Source organism: Ornithorhynchus anatinus, chromosome 3 (assembly GCF_004115215.2).
Source record: "Ornithorhynchus anatinus isolate Pmale09 chromosome 3, mOrnAna1.pri.v4, whole genome shotgun sequence".
In the NCBI taxonomy this organism is placed as follows: Eukaryota; Metazoa; Chordata; class Mammalia; order Monotremata; family Ornithorhynchidae; genus Ornithorhynchus; species Ornithorhynchus anatinus.
The window spans coordinates 15,635,235-15,660,668 of NC_041730.1; the positions used below are offsets into that span (position 1 = coordinate 15,635,235).

Genomic DNA, 25,434 nt, shown 5'->3' on the forward strand with positions numbered 1-25,434 from the left:
AACATTTCTTGCCCCAGTTTGAATCTTTGCCATTTTATTCTGTTACCACTAAATTCAGTCCCCAACCAGGCTGGAGACAGCTTCATTATTGACCCTAAAGGACTTATTTTATTGCCTTATCCCAAGTGAAATTCCTTGCATTTTGGTAGAGCATTTTTACCAGTTGAATCCTATTCCTCACTTCCCTCCTCTCTCTCAACCAACCTCCTGGTCATGGATGAGGTGTTGGTGTCTTTGTCAACAGGAAATAGGTGCTGTTTTAGAATTCTGTTGCCTAGGCAGGACACTGTCCAACTATATAATGATAGAACAGGAAGTGGACAGTTGAGTCGGAAGACCAGCCCATCATTGGTGAGACTGTCAGTGTGGTTTGTGGCATCAGGCCAAGCTGGAGGCTTACAGCTTTGTTCTCGTCCCCAGCCAGCTATAAGACTGTGAGCTATCACATGCACCGCAGTCCACAAAATCAATATCCACCTATTGACTACACAGTATGAACTCATTATGGGCAGGGAATGTGTCTGCTAATTTTGTTTTATTGTACTATCCCAAGCACTTAGTACAGCACTCTGCACATAGCAACTGCTCAATAAATGCTATTGATTGATTGAACATAGGGGAGGCAGCATGGTCTAATGGAAGAGCACCGATCTGGAAATGGAGGACCCTGTTTTGAGTCTGAACTCTGCCACCGGCCTGCTGTGTGACCGTGGGTGAGTCACTTAACCTCTCTGTTCCTCAGTTTTCTCATCTGCTGAATGGAATACCTACCCTTCTGCCTATCTCACAGGATTATTATGAGGGCAAAAATGAGATAAGCAATGTGAAAGCCCTTTAGAAATAAAAGCACTCTGAAAAAACCAAGATATTATTGAAGCTGGGCTCATCTCCACCTAGCTGTGTAGAGTGGAGGAGCTGAAAATGACAGCTACGGTGTTCTGTAGGGTGAGCAGCATACTGTAGACTGTCTAGTAACGTTGGTATTTAAGGGCTTACTATGTGCAGAGCACTGTTCTAAGCGGTGGGCTAGACACAGGGGAATCAGGTTGTCCCACATGGAGCTCACAGTCAATCCCCATTTTACAGATGAGGTAACCGAGGCACAGAGAAGTTAAGTGACTTGCTCACAGTCACACAGCTGACAAGTGGCAGAGCTGGGATTAGAACTCATGACCTCTGACTCCAAAGCCCATGCTTTTTCCACTGAGCCACGCTGCTTCTCTAGACTAGACTGTAAGCTCACTGTGGGCAGGGAATACATCCATTACATTGTACTCTCCCCAGTGCTTAGTACAGTGCTCTGCAAACAGTAAGCACTCAGTAAATATGATTGACCGACTAACTGAAATGGGCAAAAGAAAAAGCCCCCAAGGGAATTGTTTCCAAGTCTCAGTACAGCAGTCTGACAAGTATATTCCCTCAGCTGAAATTCGGAGCAGGTAGACCAGCTCAGCGCACCACAATCAAAACAGGAGCAGCTCTTTCACAGTAGAAGCCTCATGAGGAAAGAAGCAGAAATGAAATAAATGCCAGCTGTTACACAAATGTTAGGCAAGTATTGTGTGATTGAGCTTGAGTGCTACACTGGCTTTTTCAATCACTTTGCACACATAGTTAATAGTTAAACTGCCCCCTTTTTAAGAAAGGATCCCTGTCTCTAAATCATGGGGAGGGGACTTGTCTCATAGCTCAGTAACTGAGTTGGCATGGAGGAAAGTACATGTCATTTGGAAAATTGGGTTATTTTTTCAAAGATTTCATGTTTGTAAAGGCTTTCAAAAAGCCAACTCACTGGTAGGCTCATGGGTAATGGTCATGTGCATGGGGTAGTACTAGGGTCCTTGCTGGTGCTTAGTTATTGATCTGAAAATCTGCCCTACAGTCCACTGTCGCTCAAGTTGCCAGTAGGGATTCATAGATGTCGTCGCTCCTTTGCCACCTTCCTGGGCCCCCAGACTTCCCCAAGCCCCTTTTTCATTCATTCATTCACTTATTCAATCATTTATTGAGCCCTAAGTGCTTGGGAAAGTACACAATAACAATCAACAGACCGATTCCCTGCCCACAGCAACCTTACACTCTAGAGAAGGGGAGACAGACATCGATACAAATAAATAAGCTAAGGAAAGGTACTTAAGTGCAGTATAGCTGGGAGAGAGGAAGAACGAAGGGAGCAAGCCAAGGCAACGGAGAAGGGAGTGGAAGAGGAAGAAATGGGAGGCTTAGTCTGGGAGGGCTTCTTGGAAGAGATCTGCTTTCAATAAGGCACATCTTCCCACACTGCCCAGCGGATGATGCCCGCACCATAAATGAGGACGATGGGTCAATGCTGAGGTGTCACTCACTCTAGGCTTCAAGGCTCTCCATCACCTTGCCGCTTCCTACCTCTCCTCCCTCCTCTCTTTCTACCGCCCACCCCGCACGCTCCGCTCCTCTGCCGCCCACCTCCTCGCCGTCCCTCGGTCTCGCCTATCCCGCCGTCGACCCCCGGGTCACGTCCTCCCGCGGTCCTGGAACGCCCTCCCTCCTCACCTCCGCCAAACTGATTCTCTTTCCCTCTTCAAAACCTTACTTAAAAATCACCTCCTCCAAGAGGCGTTCCCAGACTGAGCTCCTCTTCCCCCTCTACTCCCTCTGCCATCCCCCCTTTACCTCTCCGCAGCTAAAGCCTCATTTTCCCCTTTTCCCTCTGCTCCTCCACCTCTCCCTTCCCATCCCCACAGCACTGTACTCGTCCGCTCAACTGTATATATTTTCGTTACCCTATTTATTTTGTTAATGAATTGTACATCGCCTTGATTCTATTTAGTTGCCATTGTTTTTACGAGATGTTCTTCCCCTTGACGCTGTTTAGTGCCATTGTTCTTGTCTGTCCGTCTCCCCCGATTAGACCGTAAGCCCGTCAAACGGCAGGGACTGTCTCTATCTGTTGCTGACTTGTTCATCCCAAGCGCTTAGTACAGTGCTCTGCACATAGTAAGCGCTCAATAAATACTATTGAATGAATGAATGAAAGGTGTCCATCTTGCCTGTGCAGAGTCCACCCTACTACTGTAGCTTTGGCACTCCAAGTTAGACTCATCTCACAAGGCCTCAGGGCAGGAGCAAATCCCTTTCCAAATATATTCCTGAGGCCCCTCCCTCCTGTCAGAGGCTGAGATGTGGGGGCAGGGTTTGGTTGCCATGGCAGGGCAAGGCAGGGAGATATGGCGGGGTGGGGCATAAGAATGTGTAATAATAATAATGATGATGGCATTTGTTAAGTGCTTACTATGTGCCAAGCACTGTACAGAGGACAGAGTGTAAGGGTGAGGAGCAGGCCTGGTGAGAACATTTGTGAGGGTGATGGGCAAGGGTCAAGTAGCACGTTACAGTCCACAGAGAGAGTCAGTAAATTGTCCACCAGGCCAGGACAGCTCATCGGGTCTCAGAGCAGAAGCTGGAGGAGAGGGGAGCATTGGTTCACATTGGCTTCAACCTGGGGGGAGGCAGCCGGGTCTTGGACTTTCCTACATCCCCTCCTTCCCCCTTCAATGTGGAGCAGGGGAGCACCTCCAGGTGCCCTGACCGTGGGACAGGATGGGGAAGTGGGCCGGAGGTCATGGACCAGCTTTCCCCTGGACTTCCAGCACGCTCAACTGGCAGACAGGCCCCTAGATCGGAGGTGGGAGCAGAGTCACCCTAACTCCAGACCCCATCTCTCTCCCATAGAGGAGCCTACCTGGGTTACTTGCCATCCAGCCGCACGTTGACTGCAGCTGGTTCCTGCTCTACCTCTGCTGGGCCTCCGTTCTCTCCCTATGAGAAGCAGCGTGGCTCGGTGGATAGAGCATGGGACTGGGAATCAGAAGGACCTGGGCTCCAACACATCTGCTGTGTGACCCTGGGCAAGTCACTTTACTTCCCTGGGCCTCCATTATCTCATCTGTAAAATGTGGATTAAGATTATGAGGCCCATGTGGGACAGGGACTGTGTTCGTCTTGATTTGCTCCATACTAGCACTTAGTACAGTGCCTGACACATAGTAATCACTTGGCAAATACCACAGTTATTATTTTTGTTAACTTCCTCCTCTGTAAAATAGGAATCAGATTGTGAGCCCTGTGTGTGCCAGAGTCTATGTCTGATCTAATTATTGTGTACTTAACACACTAAACAATAAATCATAAAAATTCCAGAAATACATATTTTAAGATACAAATTATGATTTCTACAACAATGCATGTTTTTACTACACATTTTGGCTAAAACATTATTGGGGAATTAGAGAAAGTTCTTCCAACAATATATATCTCCCTGGATAGAATGTAGTGCAGTGACTAAATGGACACAGTGTAGGTCAAGGCATATTTTGAGTTTGATTTTAGTGATGTGAAAGTGGAACCAACAGGATTTAGTGATGGATTGAATATGTGAGTTGAATGAGAGAGTGAGGAGTCAAGGATAACTCCCAGGTTATGGGCTTGTGAGACAGAAAGTATGGTGGTGCCATCTACAGTGATGGGAAAGTCAGGGAAAGGACAGAATTTAGGTGGGAAGATGAGTTCAGTTTGGACACGTTAAGTTGAGGTGACCAGAGGATATCCAAGGAGAGATGTCTTGAAGTCAGGAAGATAGGCGAGACTGCACTGAGGCAGAGAGATCGGGGCTGGAGATGTAGATTTGGGGAACATCCACATAGAGATGGTAGTTGAAGCTATGGGAGCAAATGAGTTCTCCAAGGGAGTGGGTGTAGATGGAGAATAGAAGGACCCCCACAGGGGGTAGGAGGCAGAGGAGGAGCTCACAAAAGAGACTGAGAATAAGCAGCCAGAAAGATAGGAGAAGCAGAAAGGGCAGTATCAGTGAAGCCAAGGTTGGAAAATGTTTCCAGGAGAAGGGGGTGGTTGACAGTGTTAAAGACAACTGAGAGGTCAAGGGGGACTAGGATGGAGTAGAGGCCATTGGATTTGTCAAGAAGGAGATCATCGGTGACCTTTGAGAGGGTGGTTTCTGTGGAATGAAGGGGCTGGAAGCCAGATTGGGGAGCATCAAAGGAGAGAATTGGAAGAGAGGAATTTGAGACAGAGGGTTTAGGCAACTCAAGAAGTTTGGAGAGGAATGGTAGGAGGGAGATGGGGTGATTACTGGAGGGAGCCGTGGGGTCAAGGGAGGGTTTTTTTTGGAGAGGGGAGACTTGGACAAGTGGAATGTGAACGTTGAAGATGGCAGTTAGGGAGGTAATAAAAGAGATGGTGTTTTGATAAGGTGTGAAAGAATGGGGTTAGATGAGCAGGTGAAGGGGGTGGATTTTGAGAGAAGGCAGGAAATCTCCTCTAGAGATACTGCTGGGAAAGATGGGAGAGTTGAAGAAGGGGCAGGAGGTGGGAGGAACTGGGAAAGGACAGGGGAGATTCACAGAACCCTGAAAACTCTTCTGCCTATTAGAGAACTTGTATGTCCACACTGGTTAGTCATTGTCATAAGAAAAGAACTTCCCATTACTTGTTACTTTTTCAAAGTAAAAGAGAAAGTGAAAACTAGCTCAAACTATTAAAGGAAGCACACTAGGAGTGATGCATTAGTAGAGCTGCCTTGGTCTGAAGATGACTGCTGTAAGTACCATAAAGCTTTTCTAAAATCTTCATTCTGTTCAGTCATGGACTGCAGGTTGATCTTGACTCTAGCAATGGTTCCCACTCTGGTGGTCCAGGTCCTTTCGTAAACTGTAGACCCAAGGGGAAGTTTTCAGATAGCCATGAGGTTGGAGGGAGTCTAAGACATGGTCTCTGTTATGCTTCTTCAGTTTGGGCCGGGTCACTTAGAGTGATTCGACCATTCTTCCACCATTTTTCTTTCTAAAATCTATTTGATTCCCTCTAATCTGGGGGAGGATTGAGGACATTTCTCATATGGATAAATGACTAACACAGTCTTTCTGAATTGGCAGTGACATAAATAATTTCTGGGTATCAACAGGGTCCTAGACAGCCGTGGGTGCCAAGGGGATTACTGGGGGGGTGTAGGTATCAAATTCATGGCAACATGGGATTTGAAACCAGTCTTTTTGCCCCCTCATTTCCATCTTTCCTGTTCATGAAATCTCAGTGTCCCTTCTGGCTAGGAAACAATAGGGCTCTTACCCACATCCTACCTCTGGCCTGGAATGCCCTCCCTCTTCATATCCGACAGAAAGTAACTCTTGCCCACTTCAAAGACCTTTTGAAGGCACAACTCCTCCAAGAGGCCTTCCCCTTCCCTCAAGGGTGGGGTGGGGGTGGGGGATGTCAGAAGGACCTGGATTCCAGTCCTGGCTCGACCACATGTCTGCTGTGTGACCTTGGGCAAGTCACTTCACTTCTCTGGGCTTCAGTTACCTCATCTGTAAAATGGGGATTAAGACTGTGAGTCCACTGTGGGGTAGGGTCTCTGTCCAATCCACTTACCTTTTCTACCCAGTGCTTAGTACAGTGCCTGGTATGAAGTGTTTAACAAATACCAACCACAATTATGATGATGATGATTATTATTAGTGGTATCACCTCATGGTATTATTACCTCATCTGTAAAATGGGGATTGACTGTGAGCATGGATCGTGTCCAACCTGACTAGCTTTTATCTACCGCAGCGCTTAGTATAGTACCCGGCACATAGTAAACCCTTAACAAATAAAGTAAAAAGCCGGGTGGGGCAGGAGGTGGGGGGAAAAGGAGGTTAACAAGGCCAGGGAGTGAATGGAGGTTGGAAAACAAGGAGCAATTGTTGGGTTTTTTTTGCTACCAATTGTCTCTCTCCTACAACCCTTTTCTACATTCATTTGAGTGTCTCTGTCCTAGTCTCTCCCCATCAGACTCCCTCCATCTCTATCTTTGACACTACCTCCTAAGAACCATCCCTGCCATCCTCTCAAGGCCCTTCCCGCCTCTTCCGATCACCCCAGTCCCTCCTGCCCTGAGCAGTGTTCAGCCCCTTGCTCAGATGGAAAGCCTTTCTGTGGGTCTCCTATCGTTGGGGATAGGAAAATTGATCTCTGTCACTGAGTTGAGATTCTGTCCACACTCAGCTGGGTCTTTAATAATTGTGCTATCTGTTAAGCGCTTACTATATGCCAGGTATTGTACTAAGCACAGTCTCAATCCCCATTTTACAGAGGCACAGAGAAGTAAAGTCACGTAACAGACAACCCATGACCTACAAATGAGATTCACAGCCCGGGAAAAGACCTGCTCAGGGCTGGCCTTCCATTCCCTGTGGGGATGACTCACGCCTTAGACACCCTGAGCAGCTCTCCAAGAAAGAAACCGGGTGGAACTTGGAGTTCAGAGAGCAGAGTAATGTCAGAGCGGCCCTGTGCAGTCAGTCAGTCTATCTTATTTAATGAGCGCTTACTGTGAGTAGAGAACTGTACTATGCACTGGGAGTCAGCTACAGACACTGCCAGGGAGGACAAGGTCTCTAGGTGATAGGTAGAGAAACATGACCTACTTGTTTTTAATAGTATTTGTCAAACTCTATGTGCCAGGCTCTGAAGGTTGACCTCCAGTATTGGGCAGAAGTTCTACACTGTCTGGTGTGGCTCAGGCCTCCGTCCTCCCTGTCCAACACAACTCACCTGCTACTACTGGGTCTGGTGTCAGAGGGGTTGTGGGCCGGATGTTGGGGAGTAGGGGCTGGGATAGTTCAGCCTGCAGCTGCCCTATATTAATTCATTCAGTTGTATTTATTGAGAGCTTCCTGTATGCAGAGCACTGTATTAAGTGCTTGGGAGAGTACAATACAGCAATAAACAGACACATTCCCTGCCACAACGAGCTTAAAGTCCAGAGCAGGGGAGACACATAAGCACAAATAATTAAATGGTAGATATGGACATAAGTGCTGTGGTACTGGGAGGTGGGAAGAACAAAGGGAGCAAGTCAGGGAGATGCAGAAGAGAGTGGGAGAAGAGGAAAGGTGGGGGGACAGTCTGGGAATGATGTTTGTGCCCCTCAGGAGTGCATCTCCCAGGAGAACTGCCCCAAGTGCTCATGTTGTCCACTGAAGCTAGGGTCGGGTAGGGTAGGGCGGTGGAGAGAGAGAGAGAGAGAGAGAGAGAGAGAGAGAGAGAGAGAGAGAGAGTGTGTGTGTGTGTGTGTGTGTTCATGCATGCATATGAAAATTGTGCTTATGGAGCTTTTGAAAACTGTTACCCCATCTTTGGAAATCCCCTTTCTCAGAGAAACAGCCTTACTAAGGGTATTGATCAGAATTGTTCCTTCCTCAATCAAAGCACTGTTTGACTGCTCATCTCTTACCGGAAATTCAAATGCTTAGTATGTTGCTTTGCACACAGTTAGCATTGGCTGGTTTGAAAACTTCACAGGAGGGGGCCTAGTGTCAAATAAAAAATGAAACCCCCTCTCCTAGTTAGCCTCTAATTCTCTTCCCAGCCTCTTGACCCTCTGCCTCTCTGGCCCCTTATCAAATTCTCCAGCCTGTTTCCAGACTGAAGCTCTGACAGAGAAGGCAATAACTAGATATTGATCTGTTGCAGCTGGGGCTGTGGGAAGTGCCAACTTTAGGGAGCTCAGCTGGGGAGGCCCATTGCCCTCTCTGATGTCTAGAGTTCCCTGCCAGCCCCTCTTCTTTCTGGACAAGCATCTCTGCCCTCCCCAACCTGGCCCTATTCTCTGGTGAGGATGAGAAGAAGGAGTTAGTGGCTCTGAAGGGAGGGGATGGTAATTCCCTGCCTCTTTCACTCTCTCCACTGTCCATTCCTTGGGAAGAGAGGCCAGGGCAGGGTCTGAACAAAACTATGTGGGTCTTGGGGAGCAGAAGCAGGGCTATATCTGCTTTTGCACTTTCCTCCAGGCCCCCTCTATCATATCCTCCTCCAGGATCCTAGAATACAAACATGATGCCCCCGCCCCCCTGCAAAAAAAACCCCAGTGTTTTTTGGAGGAAATACTGACCTCTCAATCTCTATGTCTCTTTCTCCCTTTCCCTCCCTCTCAATTTCTCTCTTTTTCCCTTTCTCTCTCCTTTTCTCCCTTTCACTCTCTCTCCCCCTTTCTCAATTTGTCTCCTCCCATCTCTCTCCCCTTTCTCCTCTGCTCCTTTCTAGTTCCTCCCTCCTCCTGCCCCTTCTTCAACTCTCCCATCTTTCCCAGCAATGTCAAGAGATCTCTCGTGTCTTTCTAAATTTATCCTCTCCACCTGTGCATTTGATCCCAACCCTTCTCACCTTATCAAAGCACTTGCCCCCTCCCTTTTTCCCTCCCTGACTGAGATCTTCAACTGTTTGCTCTCCAGTGGCTTCCTCCCCTCTGCTTTCAAACACACTCAATGTCTCCTTCTTCTAAAAAAGGCCTCCCTTGATCCCATGGCTCCCTCCAATTATCACCCCATCTCCCTCCTACTATTCTTCTTCAAACTCCTTGAGCAAGTTGTCTACACCTGCTGTCTCAAATTCCTCTCCAATTTTCTCCTTGGCACTCTCCAATCAGCCTTCCGTCCCCTTTGTTCCACAGAAACACCTCTCTCAAAAGTTACAAATGATCTCCTTACCAAATCCAGTGGTCTCCACTCCATCCTAATGCTCTTCGACCTCTCAGCTGCCTTGGACACTGTCGACCACCCCCTTCTCCTGGAAACATTATCCGATACTTCATTGACACTGTCCTCTCCTGGCTCTCCTCCTATCTCTCTGGCCTGCATTCTCAGTCTCTTTCCCAGACTTCTACTCTAACTTCCAACTCCTAGCTGTAGGAGCCCCTCATTGTTCGGTTCTGGGACTCTTCTATCCTCCATCTATCCCCATTCCCTTGAAGAACTCATTCATGCCCATAGCTTCAACTACCACCACTTTGTGGATGATTCCCATATCTACATCTCCAGCCCTGATCTCTCTCCCTTTCTACGGTCTCACATTTCCTCCTGTCTTTAAGACATCTCTACTTGGATATCCTGCTGTCACCTCAAACTTGTCTAAAACAAAACTTCAACTCTTCCCACCCAAACCCAGCCTTCTCCCTGATTTCCCATTACTGTAGACAATGCCACCATCCTTCCTGTCTCACAAACCCATAACCTTGGCATTATCCTTGACTCATCTTTCTCATTTAACCCACATATTCAACCTATCACTAAATCCTGTCAGTTCAACCTTCACAATATCCCTAAAATTGTCCCTGTCCTCTCTTTCCAAACTGCTACCATGATAATCCAAGAACTTAATTACTGTACCATCCTCCTTGTTGACGTCTCAGCCTCCTGTCTCTCCACTCCAATCCATACTTCACTCTACTGCCCGGATCATTTTTCTACAAAAATGTTCAATCCATGTTTCCCCCTCCTCAAGAATCTCCAGTGGTTTATCATCCACCTCCGCATCAAACACAAACTTCTTACCACTCAATCACCTTGCTCCCTTTTACTTCACCTCACCACTCTCCTCTTACAACCCAGCCTGCACACTTCACTCCTCTAAAGCCAATCTACTCACTCGACCTCTCTCACCAACCCCTTCATCGACTTCTGCCTGTGGCCTGAAACAACCTCCCTTTCCATATCCAACAATTACTCTCCCCTCCTTCAAAGCCATCTCCTCCAAGAGGCCTCCACTGACTTAGCCCTCATTTCCTCCTCTCTGGCTTCCTTCTTCATCACCTGGATTTGCTCCCTTTATTCACCGCTCCCCCACACCCCCCAACCCCACAGCACTTATATACGTATTGGTAATTTATTTACATTAATGTCTGTCCCCCATCACTCACCCCCAATTATCTGGCCACCTACTTCATCACAAAAATCAACACAATCAGGTCTGAGCTCCCCCAAGTCACTCCTCCCCACCACCAACTCTCCCCTACTTTCCCATCCTTCCCTGCAGTATCCTCAGAGGAGATCTCCTCCCTCCTTGCAAGTGCCACCCCCTCCACCTGCGCCTCGGACCCCATTCCCTCTCACCTTATTAAAACCATCACCCCTGCCCTCCTCCCTTCCTTAACTTCTATTTTTAACCACTCAATCTCCAATGGCTCCTTCCCCTCTGCCTTCAAACATGCCCACGTCTCCCCCATCCTAAAAAACCCGCTCTTGACCCCACTTCCCCCTCCAGTTATCGCCCTATCTCCCTACTACCCTTCCTTTCCAAAATCCTAGAACGAGTCGTCTACAGTCGCTGCTTAGAATTCCTTAACTCCCATTCTCTCCTGGACCCCCTCCGATCTGGCTTCCATCCCCTCCACTCTACCGAGACTGCTCTCTCTAAGGTCACCCGTGACCTCCGTCTTGCCAAATCCAATGGCTCCTACTCCATTCTAATCCTCCTTGACCTCTCTGCTGCCTTTGATACTGTCGACCATCCCCTCCTCCTCCACACCTTATCTCACCTTGGCTTCACGGACTCTGTCCTCTCCTTGTTCTCCTCTTATCTCTCTGGCCGGTCATTCTCAGTCTCCTTCGCGGGCGCCTCCTCCCCCTTCCATCCTTTAACTGTTGGAGTTCCTCAAGGGTCAGTTCTTGGCCCTCTTCTGTTCTCCATTTACACTCACTCCCTTGGTGAACTCATTCGCTCTCACGGCTTTGACTACCATCTCTACGCAGATGACACACAGATCTACGTCTCTGCCCTTGTCCTCTCCCCCTCCCTTCAGGCTCGCATCTCCTCCCGCCTCCGGGATGTCTCCACCTGGATGTCTGCCCACCACCTAAAGCTCAACATGAGCAACACTGAGCTCATCATCTTCCCTCCCAAGCCCGGTCCGCTCCCAGACTTCCCTATCACTGTGGATGGCACGACTATCCTTCCTCTCTCTCAGACCTGCAATCTTGGTGTCATCTTTGACTCGTCTCTCTCGTTCACCCCACACATCCTATCCATTACCGAGACCTGCCGGTTTCACCTTTACAATATCGCCAAGTTCCGCCCTTTCCTCTCCACCCAAACGGCTACCTTACTGCTACGGGCTCTCGTTATATCCCGGCTAGACTACTGTGTCGGCCTTCTCTCTGATCTCCCTTCCTCCTCTCTCTCCCCGCTCCGGTCTATTCTTCACTCCGCTGTCCAGCTCATCTTCCTGCAGAAACGATCTGGGCATGTCACTCCCCTTCTTAAACAACTCCAATGGTTGCCTATCAACCTCCGCTCCAAACAAAAACTCCTCACTCTAGGCTTCAAGGCTCTCCATCCCCTTGGCCCCTCCTACCTCTCCTCCCTTCTCTCTTTCTACTGCCCACCCCGCATGCTCCGCTCCTCCGCCGCCCACCTCCTCACCGTCCTTCGGTCTCGCCTATCCCGCCGTCGACCCCCGGGCCACGTCCTCCCGCGGTCCTGGAATTGCCCTACCTCCTCACCTCCGCCAAACTGATTCTCTTCCCCTCTTCAAAACCCTACTTAAAACTCACCTCCTCCAAGAGGCCTTCCCAGACTGATCTCCCCTTCTCCCTCTACTCCCTCTACCGCCCCCCCTTCACCTCTCCGCAGCTAAACCCTCTTTTCCCCGCATTTCCCTCTGCTCCTCCCCCTTTCCCTTCCCATCCCCTCAGCACTGTACTCGTCTGCTCAACTGTATATATTTTCATTACCCTATTTATTTTGTTAATGAAATGTACATCGCCTTGATTCTATTTAGTCACCATTGTTTTTACGAGATGTTCTTCCCCTTGGCTCTATTTATTGCCATTGTTCTTGTCTGTCCGTCTCCCCCGATTAGACCGTAAGCCCGTCAAACGGCAGGGACTGTCTCTATCTGTTGCCGACTTGTTCATTCCAAGCGCTTAGTCCACTGCTCTGCACATAGTAAGCGCTCAATAAATACTATTGAGTGAATGAATGAATGACTGTAAGCTTGTTGTGGCCAGAGTCTACCAACTCTGTTATGTTGTCACATTGTACTCTCCCAAGTGCTCAGTGCAACATTCAGCATACAGTAAGTACTTGATAAATAAGTTTGATTGATTGCTTATCCTTTCTCTTTTTCTCTCTCTCAATCTCCCCTCTCCCTCCTATCCTCTCTCTCTCATTTCTCTTTCTCCCTGTCTTTCTCTCTCATCTTCTTTTTCTCAGTCTCCCCCTCCTTTCTCTCTATCTCTCCCTTTTTCCCACTCACCCTCTCTCTCTCAGCCCCCCTCTTTCTTTTTCACCCCACAGTGTTGTGTTTCCCCTGTCAACCTTTCCAAAGGTCTTGACAGGGTTCAGAAGGAGTTTAATAATCAAGACTCCTGAATTCTCCTTCCACTGCAGACTCTGAAGGCAAAAGCAGGAAATTATCTTCTCTTCCCTAGTTCAGAAAGTATGTATTCATGGGATATTAGGGAGAATGATGTCTGAAAAGGGCAATGAGAATTAACAATTAGCCTAAGTGCAGGAATTAAAGGACACTGAGACATTGGGTCTAGTAGCCATAGTAATAGTATTCATTAAGTTCTTACTGTGTGCAGAGCACTGTCCTAAAGTCTGGGAGAGAAAACACAGGTGGGAATTAGACATGGTCTAATGGCTTACAATCCACAAGAAAAATACAGTGGGCACTGTCTTTCTTTTCAGTGTCCAGTGATGTTTCTCATGGTGGTTTGTTTAGAGGGAATTTTTCAGTGTGTTCAACGCACACAGATGCCAGGCTTCTCTAGAAGATCTAATGTGGACAGTCATTAGAGTTGAGAGGCTGGGTTTTGGGGTTAGTTCTCAAACCCAGTTCCTGGATTAAATGTATTAGCCACTGTGGCTTAATGGTCACTTCCCGTTCAGGGTAAGTCATGTGCTGAGAAGCAGTGCGGCTTAATGGATACAGCACGGGGCTGGGAGTCAGAAGGACCTGGTTCCAATCCCCTCTCTGCCACATGTCTTGGGCACGTCATTTAACTTCTCTGTGCCTCAGTTACCTCATCTGCAAAATTCAGATTAAGACTGTGAGCCCCATACATAACAGTGGTACAGAAATTGTGTCCAACCTGATTAACTTGTGTCTACCCCAGCAGTTAGAACAGTACATGGCACATAATAAATGCTTAACAAGTACCGTAATTATTATTATCACAACATTGGAAGTTGGCCCCTTTCCCAGACCTTGCTTTTTTTTAAGGGTATTTATTGAGCACTTCCTATGTGCCAGGCACTGTACTAAAACACTGGGGTAGTTACAAAATAATCAGGTTGGACAGAGTCCATATCCCACTTGGGCCCTAAGTCTTAATCCCCATGTTACAAATGAAGGAAATGAGACCCAGAGTCTGATTCCATCCTCCACAGTACCCAGTGCTGGCTGTGCAGGCCTTGTCCTGCAAAGTTGGAGTAGCTAGCGTTTAGTTATTCAACTGAGTTGGGGCTACCGACTGCTGCTTGGCACATAGTAAGCGCTTAATACATTATTATTATTATTATTATTATTGTTATTCCTTAGACTGGCCTGTTTCCCCTGCAGGGGCAAAGCCGGCTTCCAATATTAAGCCCGAGGGCCGCCGTCTCACGGCGCAACGTCAGGGGGCAGCCACTAGGGGGCGGAAGTTGAATTTTTTTCTTAATTTAAATGTTATTTTTTAAACGCTTACTATGTATTAATAATAATAATAATAATAATAATGTTGGTATTTGTTAAGCGCTTACTATGTGCAGAGCACTGTTCTAAGCTCTGGGGTAGGTACAGGGTAATCAGGTCATCCCACGTGAGGCTCACAGTTAATCCCCATTTTACAGATGAGGTAACTGAGGCCCAGAGAAGTTAAGTGACTTGCCCACAGTCACACAGCTGACAAGTGGCAGAGTCAGGATTCGAACCCGTGATCTAGGTAAAGGTAAGTGAATCAGGTTGGGCACTGTCTACGTTCTCCATGGGGCTCACAGTCTTAATCTCCATTTTACAGATGAGGTACCCAAAGCACAGAGAAATGAAGTGACTTGGCCAAGGTCACACAGCAGACAGGATTAGTAGTTAGCCGTATTTAGTGAGTGCTTACTGATGATGATGGTATTTGTCAAGCACGTACTATGTGACAAGCACTGTTCTAAGCGCTGGCAGAGATACAAGGTAATCAGGTTGTTCCACGTGGGGCTCACAGTCTTAATCCCCATTTTACACGAGGTACCTGTGGCACAGAGAAGTTGCCCAAAGTCACACAGCTGACAAGTGGCGGAGCACTTTAGCACTTAGGGGAGTACAATATAACAGTAAACTCACACATTCCCTTCCCACAATCAGTTTTCAGTCCAGAGGGGGAGAAGGGACATTAAAATAAATAAATGCATTACATGTACGGACATAAGTGCTGCGGGGCTGGGAAGTGGGGGATGAATAAACGGAGCAAGTATCCAGGTCCTTCTGACTTCCAGGCCCATGCTCTACCCTCTAGGCCATACTACTTCTGAGTGCCTTGAAATTACTCAGTCTAAATAGTAGCTGTGGAGGAAGGGAGGGGGCAGGGAGACATCTGTAGACTGCTAGTCAGGTGCCTGGAGTCACACAAACAGACATATTGAGACCATAAGCTCATTGTGGGCAGGAACGTGTCTGCTAACTGCATTGTTTTGTAAAAGAAATGATAATTATGGTATTTGTTACGCACTTACTACGTGCCAGGCACTGCTTTAAGCAGAGACACTCTCCCAAGCACCTAGTAAAGTGTTCTGTATATAGTAAGCACTCAATAATAACAATGATTGGTTGATTATGAGAGTCTTGGGTTGCTCTCCTAGAGAGGTGCAACAGTGCTTTTCCCTCCTCAGGAGGGCCGAGTGTCTGGATCCAGCCCCAATTGTGCCAGTTTATTGTTGCATTGTACTCTCCCGAGTGCTTAGTACAGTGCTCTGCACACAGTAAGCACTTAATAAGTAGGATTGACTGCCTGACTGAAGCTAACACTGCCCCTTCTTCGGTCTTGCAGGTGGAGCTGAAACCCGGAGACCTGATTGAGATTTTCCGAGTGTGCTACAGCCACTGGGCCATCTACGTGGGCGATGGCTATGTGGTCCACCTGGCTCCCCTGAGTAAGTAAAGTCAACCAATTAATCCATCAGTGGTACTTCCTGGGCACTTTCTTTAGCACTCTTTTCCCCCTCCTTTCTGCATTGCCCTGACTTATGTCCATATCCATAATTTATTTATATTAATGTCCACCTCCTCCTCTGGACTAATTAGCTAATTCTGGGAATGTATCTGTTAAATTGTTGTTTTGGACTCTCTGAAGCACTTAGTACAGGGCTCTGAAGACTGTAAACACTCGATAAATATGATCGATATATAGTCATGTGCACTTTTCATATTCTGCCTGGACTACTGCACCAATCTCCTCGCTCACCTCCCTGCCTCCAGTTTCTCCCCAATCCAGTCCATACTTCACTCTGCTTCCTGGATCATTTTGCTAAAATAATGTTCTTTACACGTTGCGTTGTGGGCGGGGTATGTGTCTATTCTATTGTTATATTGAACTCTCCCAAGCGCTTAGTACAGAGTTCTGTACATAGTAAGCGCTCAATAAATGATTGATGGTATGATTGATTTCTCCACTCATCAAAAACCTCCAGTGGTTGCCCAGCCTCCTCCACATCAAACAGAAACTCCTTATCATTTGCTTTAAAGCACTCATACAACTCTCACCTCCTTCCTTACCAAACTGATCTACATTACAACCCAGCCTGCACGCTTTGCTCCTCTACCACCAAACCCTCTCTTGGTACCTCGATCTCATCTCTCCCACCACTGACTCCTTGCCCAAGTCCTCCCTCTGGCCTGGAACTCCCTCTCCCTTCATATAATGTTATTTGTTAAGCACTTACTATGTGCAGAGCACTGTTCTAAGTGCTGGGGTAGATTCAGGGTAATCACGTTGTCCCACATGAGGTTCACAGTTAATCCCCATTTTACAGATGAGGTAACTGAGGCACAGAGAAGTTAAGTGACTTGCCCACAGTCACACAGCTGACAAGTGGCAGAGCCGGGAGTCGAACCCATGACTTCTGACTCCGAAGCCCAGGCTCTTTCCACTGAGCCATGCTGCTTCCCCAACAGACCACCAATCTTCCTATCTTCAAAATCCCCCTAAAATCACATGTCCTCCAAGATCCCTTTTCTGACGAAGTCCTCATGTCCCTACCCATTTACCCTTCCTTCTGCTTCCTATGCATTTCGGTCTGAGACCCTCAAGCACTGTGATATTCACCCTACCGCTCAGTCCCACAGCACTTATGTACCTATCCTTAAACTCTGCTGGTTCCCTTCTATAGTTTCTTCTAATGTCTGTCTCCCCCACTAGCTTGTAAGCTTCTTGAAGGCAGGGATCATGTCTACCACCTCGATTTTATGGTACTCTTCCAAAAGCTTAGTGTAATAATAATAATAGTAATAATGGCATTTGTTAAGTGCTTACTATGTGCAAAACACTGTTATGAGCGCTGGGGGGTACAAGATCATCAGGTTGTCCCATGAGGGGCTCACAGTCTTAATCCCCATTTTCCAGATGAGGTCACTGAGGCACAGAGAAGTGAAGTGCCCAGTAACCCCTCAGAAATACTAATGATTGATAAGTTCTGGGGCTGGGGATGGGATACAGATAATGGATTGATTTTGGGGGTGGGGATGGGGTCAGTACTTCAGTGCTTAGGGGGTAGGAGTGAATGCATGGGTGAGGCAGTAAGGAGGAAAAGGTGGAGGTTTGAGAGTGTAGTCAGGGAAGACCTCCAAGAGTCTTTCCCGAATAAACTCTTGTTTCATTCATTCAATTGTATTTACTGAGTGCTTACTGTGTCCAGAGCACTGTGCTAAATGCTTATTCCCCGGCCCCTCGCCCTTCTGCATCATTTATGCACCTGGAACTGTGACTTTGTGCATTTCATATTCACCCCACCCTCAACCCTACAGCCACTTATGTACCTATGTATATCTGTAAATTATATTAAAGTCTCTCTCCCTCTCTACACTGCAAGCTCACTGTGGGCAGAGAACGTGTCTACCACCTCTACAATTTAGGAGAAACAGAGTGGCCTAATGCTTAAAGCAGGAGCCTGGGAGCCAGAAGGAACTGGGTTCTAAACCCAGTTCAACCACTTGTCTGCTGCGTGACCTTGGACAAGTTACTTTGCTTCTCCGTGTCTCAGTGACCTCATCTATAAAATGGGGATATTGACTGTGAGCCCCATGTAGGATATGGCCTGTGTCCAACCTGATTAGCTTGTATCTACTCCAATTCTTAGAAGAGTGCCTGGCACATACTAAGCGCTTAACAGATTCCATAAAGAAAAAAATCAAACTCTGTTGTAATGTACTTTTCCAAGCACTTGGCACAGTGCTCTGCATACAGTAAGCTCTCAATAAATATCGTTGACTGATTGAAGTAACACTTGAGTGCAGGCTTGATCCACCACTGGAATTGACTTCATCGGCCTCTTTCTGTCCCAAAGGCGAGTACGCCGGGGCTGGTGCCTCGAGCATCATGTCTGCCCTGTCGGATAAAGCCTTGGTGAAGAAGGAACTGCTCTGTAAGATCGCTGGAAGGAATAAATATCGGGTCAACAACAAACACGACACAGTTTACCAGCCACTACCTGTCAACAAAATCATCCGGAATGCCGAGGAGCAGGTGGGAAGAGAGGTCCTCTACAACCCACCAGTGAGAACTGCGAGCACTTTGTGAATGAACTGAGATATGGGGTGCCCAAGAGTGACCAGGTGTGTTCTCCACTTTATAATAATAATAATGATATTTGTTAAACACTATGTGTCAACCACGCTACTAAGTGCTGGGGTAGATACAAGCTAATCGGGTTGGAAACAGTCCCTGTCCCACATGGGGCTCACACTCTTAATCCCCATTTTCCAGAGGAGGCCACTGAGGTCCAGCAGAGTGAAGTGACTTGCCCAAGGTCACACAGCAGACAAGTGGTGGTGCCGGTATCAGAACTCAGTCCTTCTGACTCTCAGGCTTGGGCTCTACCCACTAGGCCACTCTGCTTCTCTGGGATGTTAGAGAGGTGGGGAAGGAGTGGGATGGAGGGGACGGGGGATGGAGGTCTGAGTGATCCTTTTCAATCCATCAATCAATGCTATTTACTGAACGTCTATTCAATTGTATTTATTGAGCACTTACTGTGTGCAGAGCACTGTACTAAGCACTTGGAAAAGTACAATATAACAATGAACAAAACTGGCCAATACTCCTCTACTTTTTAAGTTCCTTGTGGACAGAGAATATGTCTACCAAATCTGTTACATTGAACTCTTCCACATGCTTAATACAGTCCTCTTTTTTAATGGTATTTGTTAAGCACTATGTGTCAGGCCCTTTTCTAAGCTCTGGGGTAGATACAGCTTAATCAAGTTGAATACAGTCCATGTCCCACATGGAGGGTCACAGTTTTAATCCCCATTTTACAGATGAGGGAGCTGAGGAACAGAGAAGTGACTAGCCCAAGGTCACACAGACAAGAGGCAGAGCTGGGATTAGAATCCAGGTCCTTCTGACTCCTAGGCTCATTCCCTAGCCATTAGGCCAGGCTGCTCTGCATACAATAATCAATTAATAGTATTTATTTAGCACTTACAGCATGCAGAGCACTGTACTAAGCGTTAGGGAGAATACAATATGATAAACATTTAATAAGTATGACTGACTGACTGATTGCCAGTGGTCTCCTCCATTGAGTAAGAGGTCTAAGTCATATGCAGTATTTCCAGAACTGTGACTGTAAGATAGTTGGAAGGAGTAGGCTCAGGGTTGTGGGGCACATAGCATGGCTTAGTGGATAGAGCACGGGCCTAGGAGTCAGAAGGTCATGGGTTCTAATCCCTGCTCCACTGCTTGTCTGCTGGGTGATCTTGGATAAGTCACTTCACTTCTCTGGGCCTCAGTTACATAATCTGTAAAAAATGGGGATTAAGAGTGTGAGCCCAGTGTAGGACAGGGACTGTGTCTGACCTGATTAACTTGTATCTACCCCAGCGCTTACAACAGTGCTTTGCATATAGTAAGGACTTAACAAGTACCTTAATTACTATAGAGAAGTCACATGGCGTAGAGGAAAGAGCCCGGGGTTGGGAGTCAAAGGACATGGGTTCTAATCCTGGTGCTGCCACTTGTCAGCTGTGTGACCTTGGGCAAGTCACTTAACTTCCCTGTGCCTCAGTTACCTCACCTGTAAAATGGGGATTCAAACTGTGAGCCCCATGTAGGACAACCTGATTACCCTGTAGCTACCCAATGCTTAGAACAGTGCTTGGCACATAGTAAGAGCTTAACGAATACCATTACTATTATTATAATTATGTGAAAAACACTGTTGGCTCATTAACCAGTCACCATTTCTTTTACAGGTCAGAGATGTCGTCATAATGGGAGCAGCAGCCGGAGCTGTCCTGTCGATGGCAGCCTTGGTTGGTGTGTTCGTGTCAAGAAGCAAACGTCAAAATCAATGACATCCATCCCCCAGTGTCAGGCACTGTGCTAAGCGCTGAGATAGATACAATCACTCATGCTCTTCTGCCTGGATTATCGTATCAGTCTCCTTGCTGATCTCCCAGCAACTCCAGTCCATACTTCATTCTGCTACCTGGATCATTTTTCTCCAAAAACATTCAGGACATGTCATCCCACTCCTCAAAAATCTCTAGTGGTTGCCCATCCACCTCGAATCAAACAAAATTTCCTCACCGTTGGTTTTAAGCACCTTACCCCCTCCTACCTCACCTTGTTACTCTCCTTCTACAAGCCAGCTTGCACGCTTCGCTCCTTTAGTGCTATCCTTCTCACTGTTCCTCCATCTAGCCTATCTCGCCACTGACCCCTAGCCCACGTCCTGCCTCTGGCCCGGAATGTCCTCCCTCTTCAAATCTGACAGACAATTACTTTCCCCGCCCTCAAAGCCTTATTGAAGGCACACCTCCAAGAGGTCTTCCCAGACTAAGCCCCCCTTTCCTCTTCTCCAACTCCCTTCTGCATCGCCCCAACTTGCTCCCTTCTTTCCTCTCCCCTCCCAGCCCCACAGCACTTTTAAACATATTTGTAATTTATTTATTAATATCGATGTCTGTCTCTCCCACTACCCAGACGGAGCTCGTATGGGCAGGGAATGTGTCTGTTTACTGTTGTATTGTACTCTCCCCAGTGTTTAGCACCATGCTCTGCACACAGTAAGGGCTCAATAAATATGATTGAATGAATGAATACAAGTTAATCAGTTTAGACACAGTCCACTGCCTTCTGAGGCTTACAGTCTTAATCCCCATTATACCACTGAGGGAACTGAGGCATAGGGAAGTAGGGCAAGTGATTTGCCCAAGGTCACACATGAGACAAGTGGTGGGGCTGGGATGAGAACCCAGGTCCTTCTGACTGCCAGACCCTCGCTCTACCTACTAGGCCATGCTGCTTCTCATCATTGCTATCATTTGGATCTTTGGGATTGAGGAACACGGGTCAGGCAGAGGTCAGCTGAGGGATGGCTTTGCATTCCTTGTGGGGATGACTCACACCCTGGACCCCTGGCCAGCTCTCCAAGGAAGGATCCAGGTGGAGGTTTGAGTTCAGAGAGGAGAGTGATGTTGGAGTGGTCACGTGTGGGGATCAGGGACAGACGACTCCTGGGAGGACAAGGTTATTAGAATGTAAGCTCATTGTGGTCAAGGAATATCTCTGTTTATTGTTCTATTGTACTCTCCCAAGTGCCTAGTACAGCGCTCTGTGCATAGTAAGTGCTCGACAAATATGATTGAATGAATGAGTGGTAGAGCACGAATCCTTTAGAGGTATGGAGTACTGTTTTGGAGGCTTTGGGAAAAATAAAACAAGACCCTGGCCTTGAGGAACTTCCTGACGAAGGGGGAGGCTACTTGATGACAGAGAAATCAACCAATCAATGTAGCAATGGTGTCCGCTCAACTGTATATATTTCCATTACCCTATTTATTTTGTTAATGAATTGTACATTGCCTTGATTCTATTTAGTTGCCATTGTTTTTACGAGATGTTCTTCCCCTTGACCCTATTTATTGCCATTGTTCTCGTCTGTCCGTCTCCCCCGATTAGACCGTAAGCCCGTCAAACGGCAGGGACTGTCTCTATCTGTTGCCGACTTGTTCATTCCAAGTGCTTAGTACAGTGCTCTGCACATAGTAAGCACTCAATAAATACTATTGAATGAATTTATTGAGCAATTAGTGTGCACAGAACTATTCTAAGCACTTAGGAAAGAACAGTACTTCCGAGTTGGTAGACGCGATGCCAGCCCACATGGAGCAGTGTGAGAAGCAGTGCGGCCTACTGGCTGGACCATGGGCCTGGGAGTACCAGGGTTCTAATCCTGGCTCTGCCACTTGTCTGCTGTGCCTCTGGGCAAATCACTTAACTTCCCTGGGCCTCAGTTACCTCATCTGTAAAATGGGGATTAAGACTGTGAGCCCTATTTGGGACATGGACTATGTCCAACCTAATGAGCTTGTATCTACCTTAGCACTTAGCACAGTGCCCGGCTCATAGTAAGTGCTTAAGAAATACAATAAAAAAGCTCTCTTTCTAGTCTCCAGCTTCTCCCTGTTCAATCCATCTCCCACTCATCAGGCTCCTCCACCAACTGCCCCGCCAATTTCCCTAACTCCCTCATCCGCCTCGCCCATCTACCTCATTCTCCCCTCCCCAGATCCTCATCAGTCAAGCAAACCCTCCTCTACTTCCTACTCACAACTCACACCCCAAGTCATTGTAAAATCCATTCCCCACACCTAGAAATAGCCCCAAATCCCTTTATCCAACTCACCCCTCTATACTTTCCAAAAAGCACTAGCCACCACCTCCAGTGGGAAGTCTTCCTAAATTGATATCACATGACTCTACATATTAAAAGCACAGTAACTCAAGTAACTGATTCTATAACCTATTAATATGTGGTTGTGTGTGTGACCTTTTTAGTTGCTTTCATGTTCCTGTCATTCCTATTTTATGCCTACATTGCACTACATTAACTGCCTACAGTTGTTCTAGATTAAAACTTTCAGAGCCCTGTTCATTTGTTTTTTTTGTTCTCCTCATGTTGGGCATTCATTCATTCAATCATACTTATTGAGCATTTACTGTGTGCAGAGCACTGTACTAAGCTCTTGGGAAAATACAACATTGATGCATCGTGGCAGGCTGGCAGTTCCCTGGGTTGGCAGGAAGGATCTCAAAATGGGGGTAGTATAGACCGTAAACCCGTTGTGGACAGGTGATATGTAATAATAATAATAATGTTGGTATTTGTTAAGCGCTTACTATGTGCCGAGCACTGTTCTAAGCGCTGGGGTAGACATAGGGGAATCAGGTTGTCCCACGTGGAGCTCACAGTCTTAATCCCCATTTTACAGATGAGGGAACTGAGGCACAGAGAAGTGAAGTGACTTGCCCACAGTCACACAGCCGACAAGTGGCAGAGCTGGGATTCAAACTCATGAGCCCTGACTCCAAAGTCCATGCTCTTTCCACTGAGCCACGCTGCTTCTCCAACCGACTCTGTCGTCTTGTAATCAATTGGTTGTATTTATTGAGTGCTTACTATATGCAGAGCACTGGGAGAGTACAGCAGTTGGTAGACACAATAATAATATTAATAATGTTGGTATTTGTTCAGTGCTTAGTATGTGCTGAGCACTGTTCTAAGCACTGGGGTAGATACAAGGTAATTAGGTTGTCCCACGTGAGGCTCACAGTTTTAATCCCCATTTTACAGATAACTGAGGCACAGAGAAGTTAAGTGACTTGCCCAAAGTCACACAGCTGACAGGTGGCGGAGAACCCATGACCTCTGACTCCTAAGCCCGAGCTCTTTCCAGTGAGCCAAGCTGCTTCTCACATTCCCTGTTCACAACATGCTTGTGCTTAGTACTGTGGTCTGCACACAATAAGTGCTCAGTAAATACCACTGATTGATTGGTGACTTCAAAAATGTCTCCAAGTTTCCCTTTGCCTCTCTTCGCAGGGCTGATGATGTGGTGGTCCCAAATCCACCCCAAGAACCCATTCATTCATTCAATCGTATTTATGGGGCACTTACTGTGTACAGAGCACTGAACTAAGTGCACATCTGGTCCCGGAGTGGTGTCACAGCAAAAAGGGGAGCCTGATTCCTGGACCCCTCCCCCTGAAAGCTGAAACCAGAGCCCACCCTGAGGATTCCATCCTGGTTGCTGCCACTCCAATCATGGTCCTGAGAGAAGCCCCTCATTATGAGAAGCAGCATGGCATGGTGGATAGAGCATGGGTCTGGGAGTCAGAAGGTCATGGTTTCTAATCCCGGCTCTGCCACACTTGTCTGCTGTGTGACCTTGAACAAGTCACTTCACTTCTCTGGGTCTTAGTGACCTCATCTATAAAATGGGAATTGAGACTATGAGCCCCACATGGGATGGTGACTGTGTCCAACTCGATTTGCTTGTATCCACTGCAGCACTTAGTACAGTGCCTGGCACATAGTAAGCATTTAACAAGTACCATCATTTTTATTATTTTTCTGTGACTCAGTGAGTCCCTCCTCTCCCTACTTGCTCAGTCCCTTCCTGGCGTCTTGCTCACCCCTTTCCAGGCAGATGGAGAGGCTGCTGCCGACTGGGAGTTTGGAATGGGACCCAGACTGTCTGTAATGGGAGACGGATTCATGGGATTATTGCTGCTCCCAACCTGTTAGGCCTAGGACGTTCAAGATTATCACTTCTTTACTAACATAGGTACGTGCATTACCCTGGCTCTTAGGAACAAAGGAAAATACAATCTTCAGACAGATACTTCCCTCAAGGAACTTCCAAACTAAGAGGGAAGACAACAGAGAACCACCATTAGCTAACCATCAGAAATAACCAGCTAGAGCCTCTGCTCTCCCCTTCCCATCTCCCACCCTCTGCTCACCCCCTCCCCATGCTCCAGGCTCTGCCTAAGCCACCACCCAGCGACAAAACTCTGAGGTTTGAGAAGCTCTGAAACCTCACCTCACTTGTCTTATTCTGAGCCCAACTCTTTCTTTCCCTTATTCCTCACATATTTTTAGTTCTTTTACACTTCTCTAAGAGTTTTTTCAATCTGCTTGAAGGGAAAGCTTCCCTCCACCCAAAGCCAGCCTATTTCAGAAAGGTGGCGTGTGGGATGGAATGAGACCAAGATGAGGCACCTAAACCCAACTCTCTCAGCTTGCCTGTTGTGCAATTAGGGCAAGTCACTTAACCTTTCCCTGCTTCAGTCTCTCCATATGCAAAATGGGGATAATAATCCCTGATTTTCCTACTTCACAGAGAGGACAAAAATGACCCAAGTAATACGAAAGAGTACAAGCCCTACATGAAATCAAACTCTTATTAGAAAGGTTCACTTGGGCCCCCCTCTGTTGGTAGGAAGAAAATCTCTCTGCTTCACAGGGAGCCTGGTCAATCAATCAATGACATTTATTGATCCTTTACTGTGCGCAGGACACTGTTCTAAGTGCTTGGGAGCAGAGAATGTGCCTGTCTGGCACACAGTAAGCACTCAA

The 25,434-nt window shown here is 47.2% G+C and overlaps 1 protein-coding gene across 1 annotated transcript; it reads left to right on the forward strand.

The window, feature by feature from the left end:
- Positions 1-5,586: 5,586 nt before the first annotated feature.
- On the forward strand, positions 5,587-20,435 carry LOC114809961 (phospholipase A and acyltransferase 3-like). The gene is given in 5 exon segments (XM_029058928.1): positions 5,587-5,595; positions 15,840-15,942; positions 18,352-18,552; positions 18,555-18,619; positions 20,261-20,435. Coding segments are annotated over 5 exon segments (480 nt in total). The 3' UTR covers positions 20,363-20,435.
- The last annotated feature ends 4,999 nt before the right edge of the window (positions 20,436-25,434 follow it).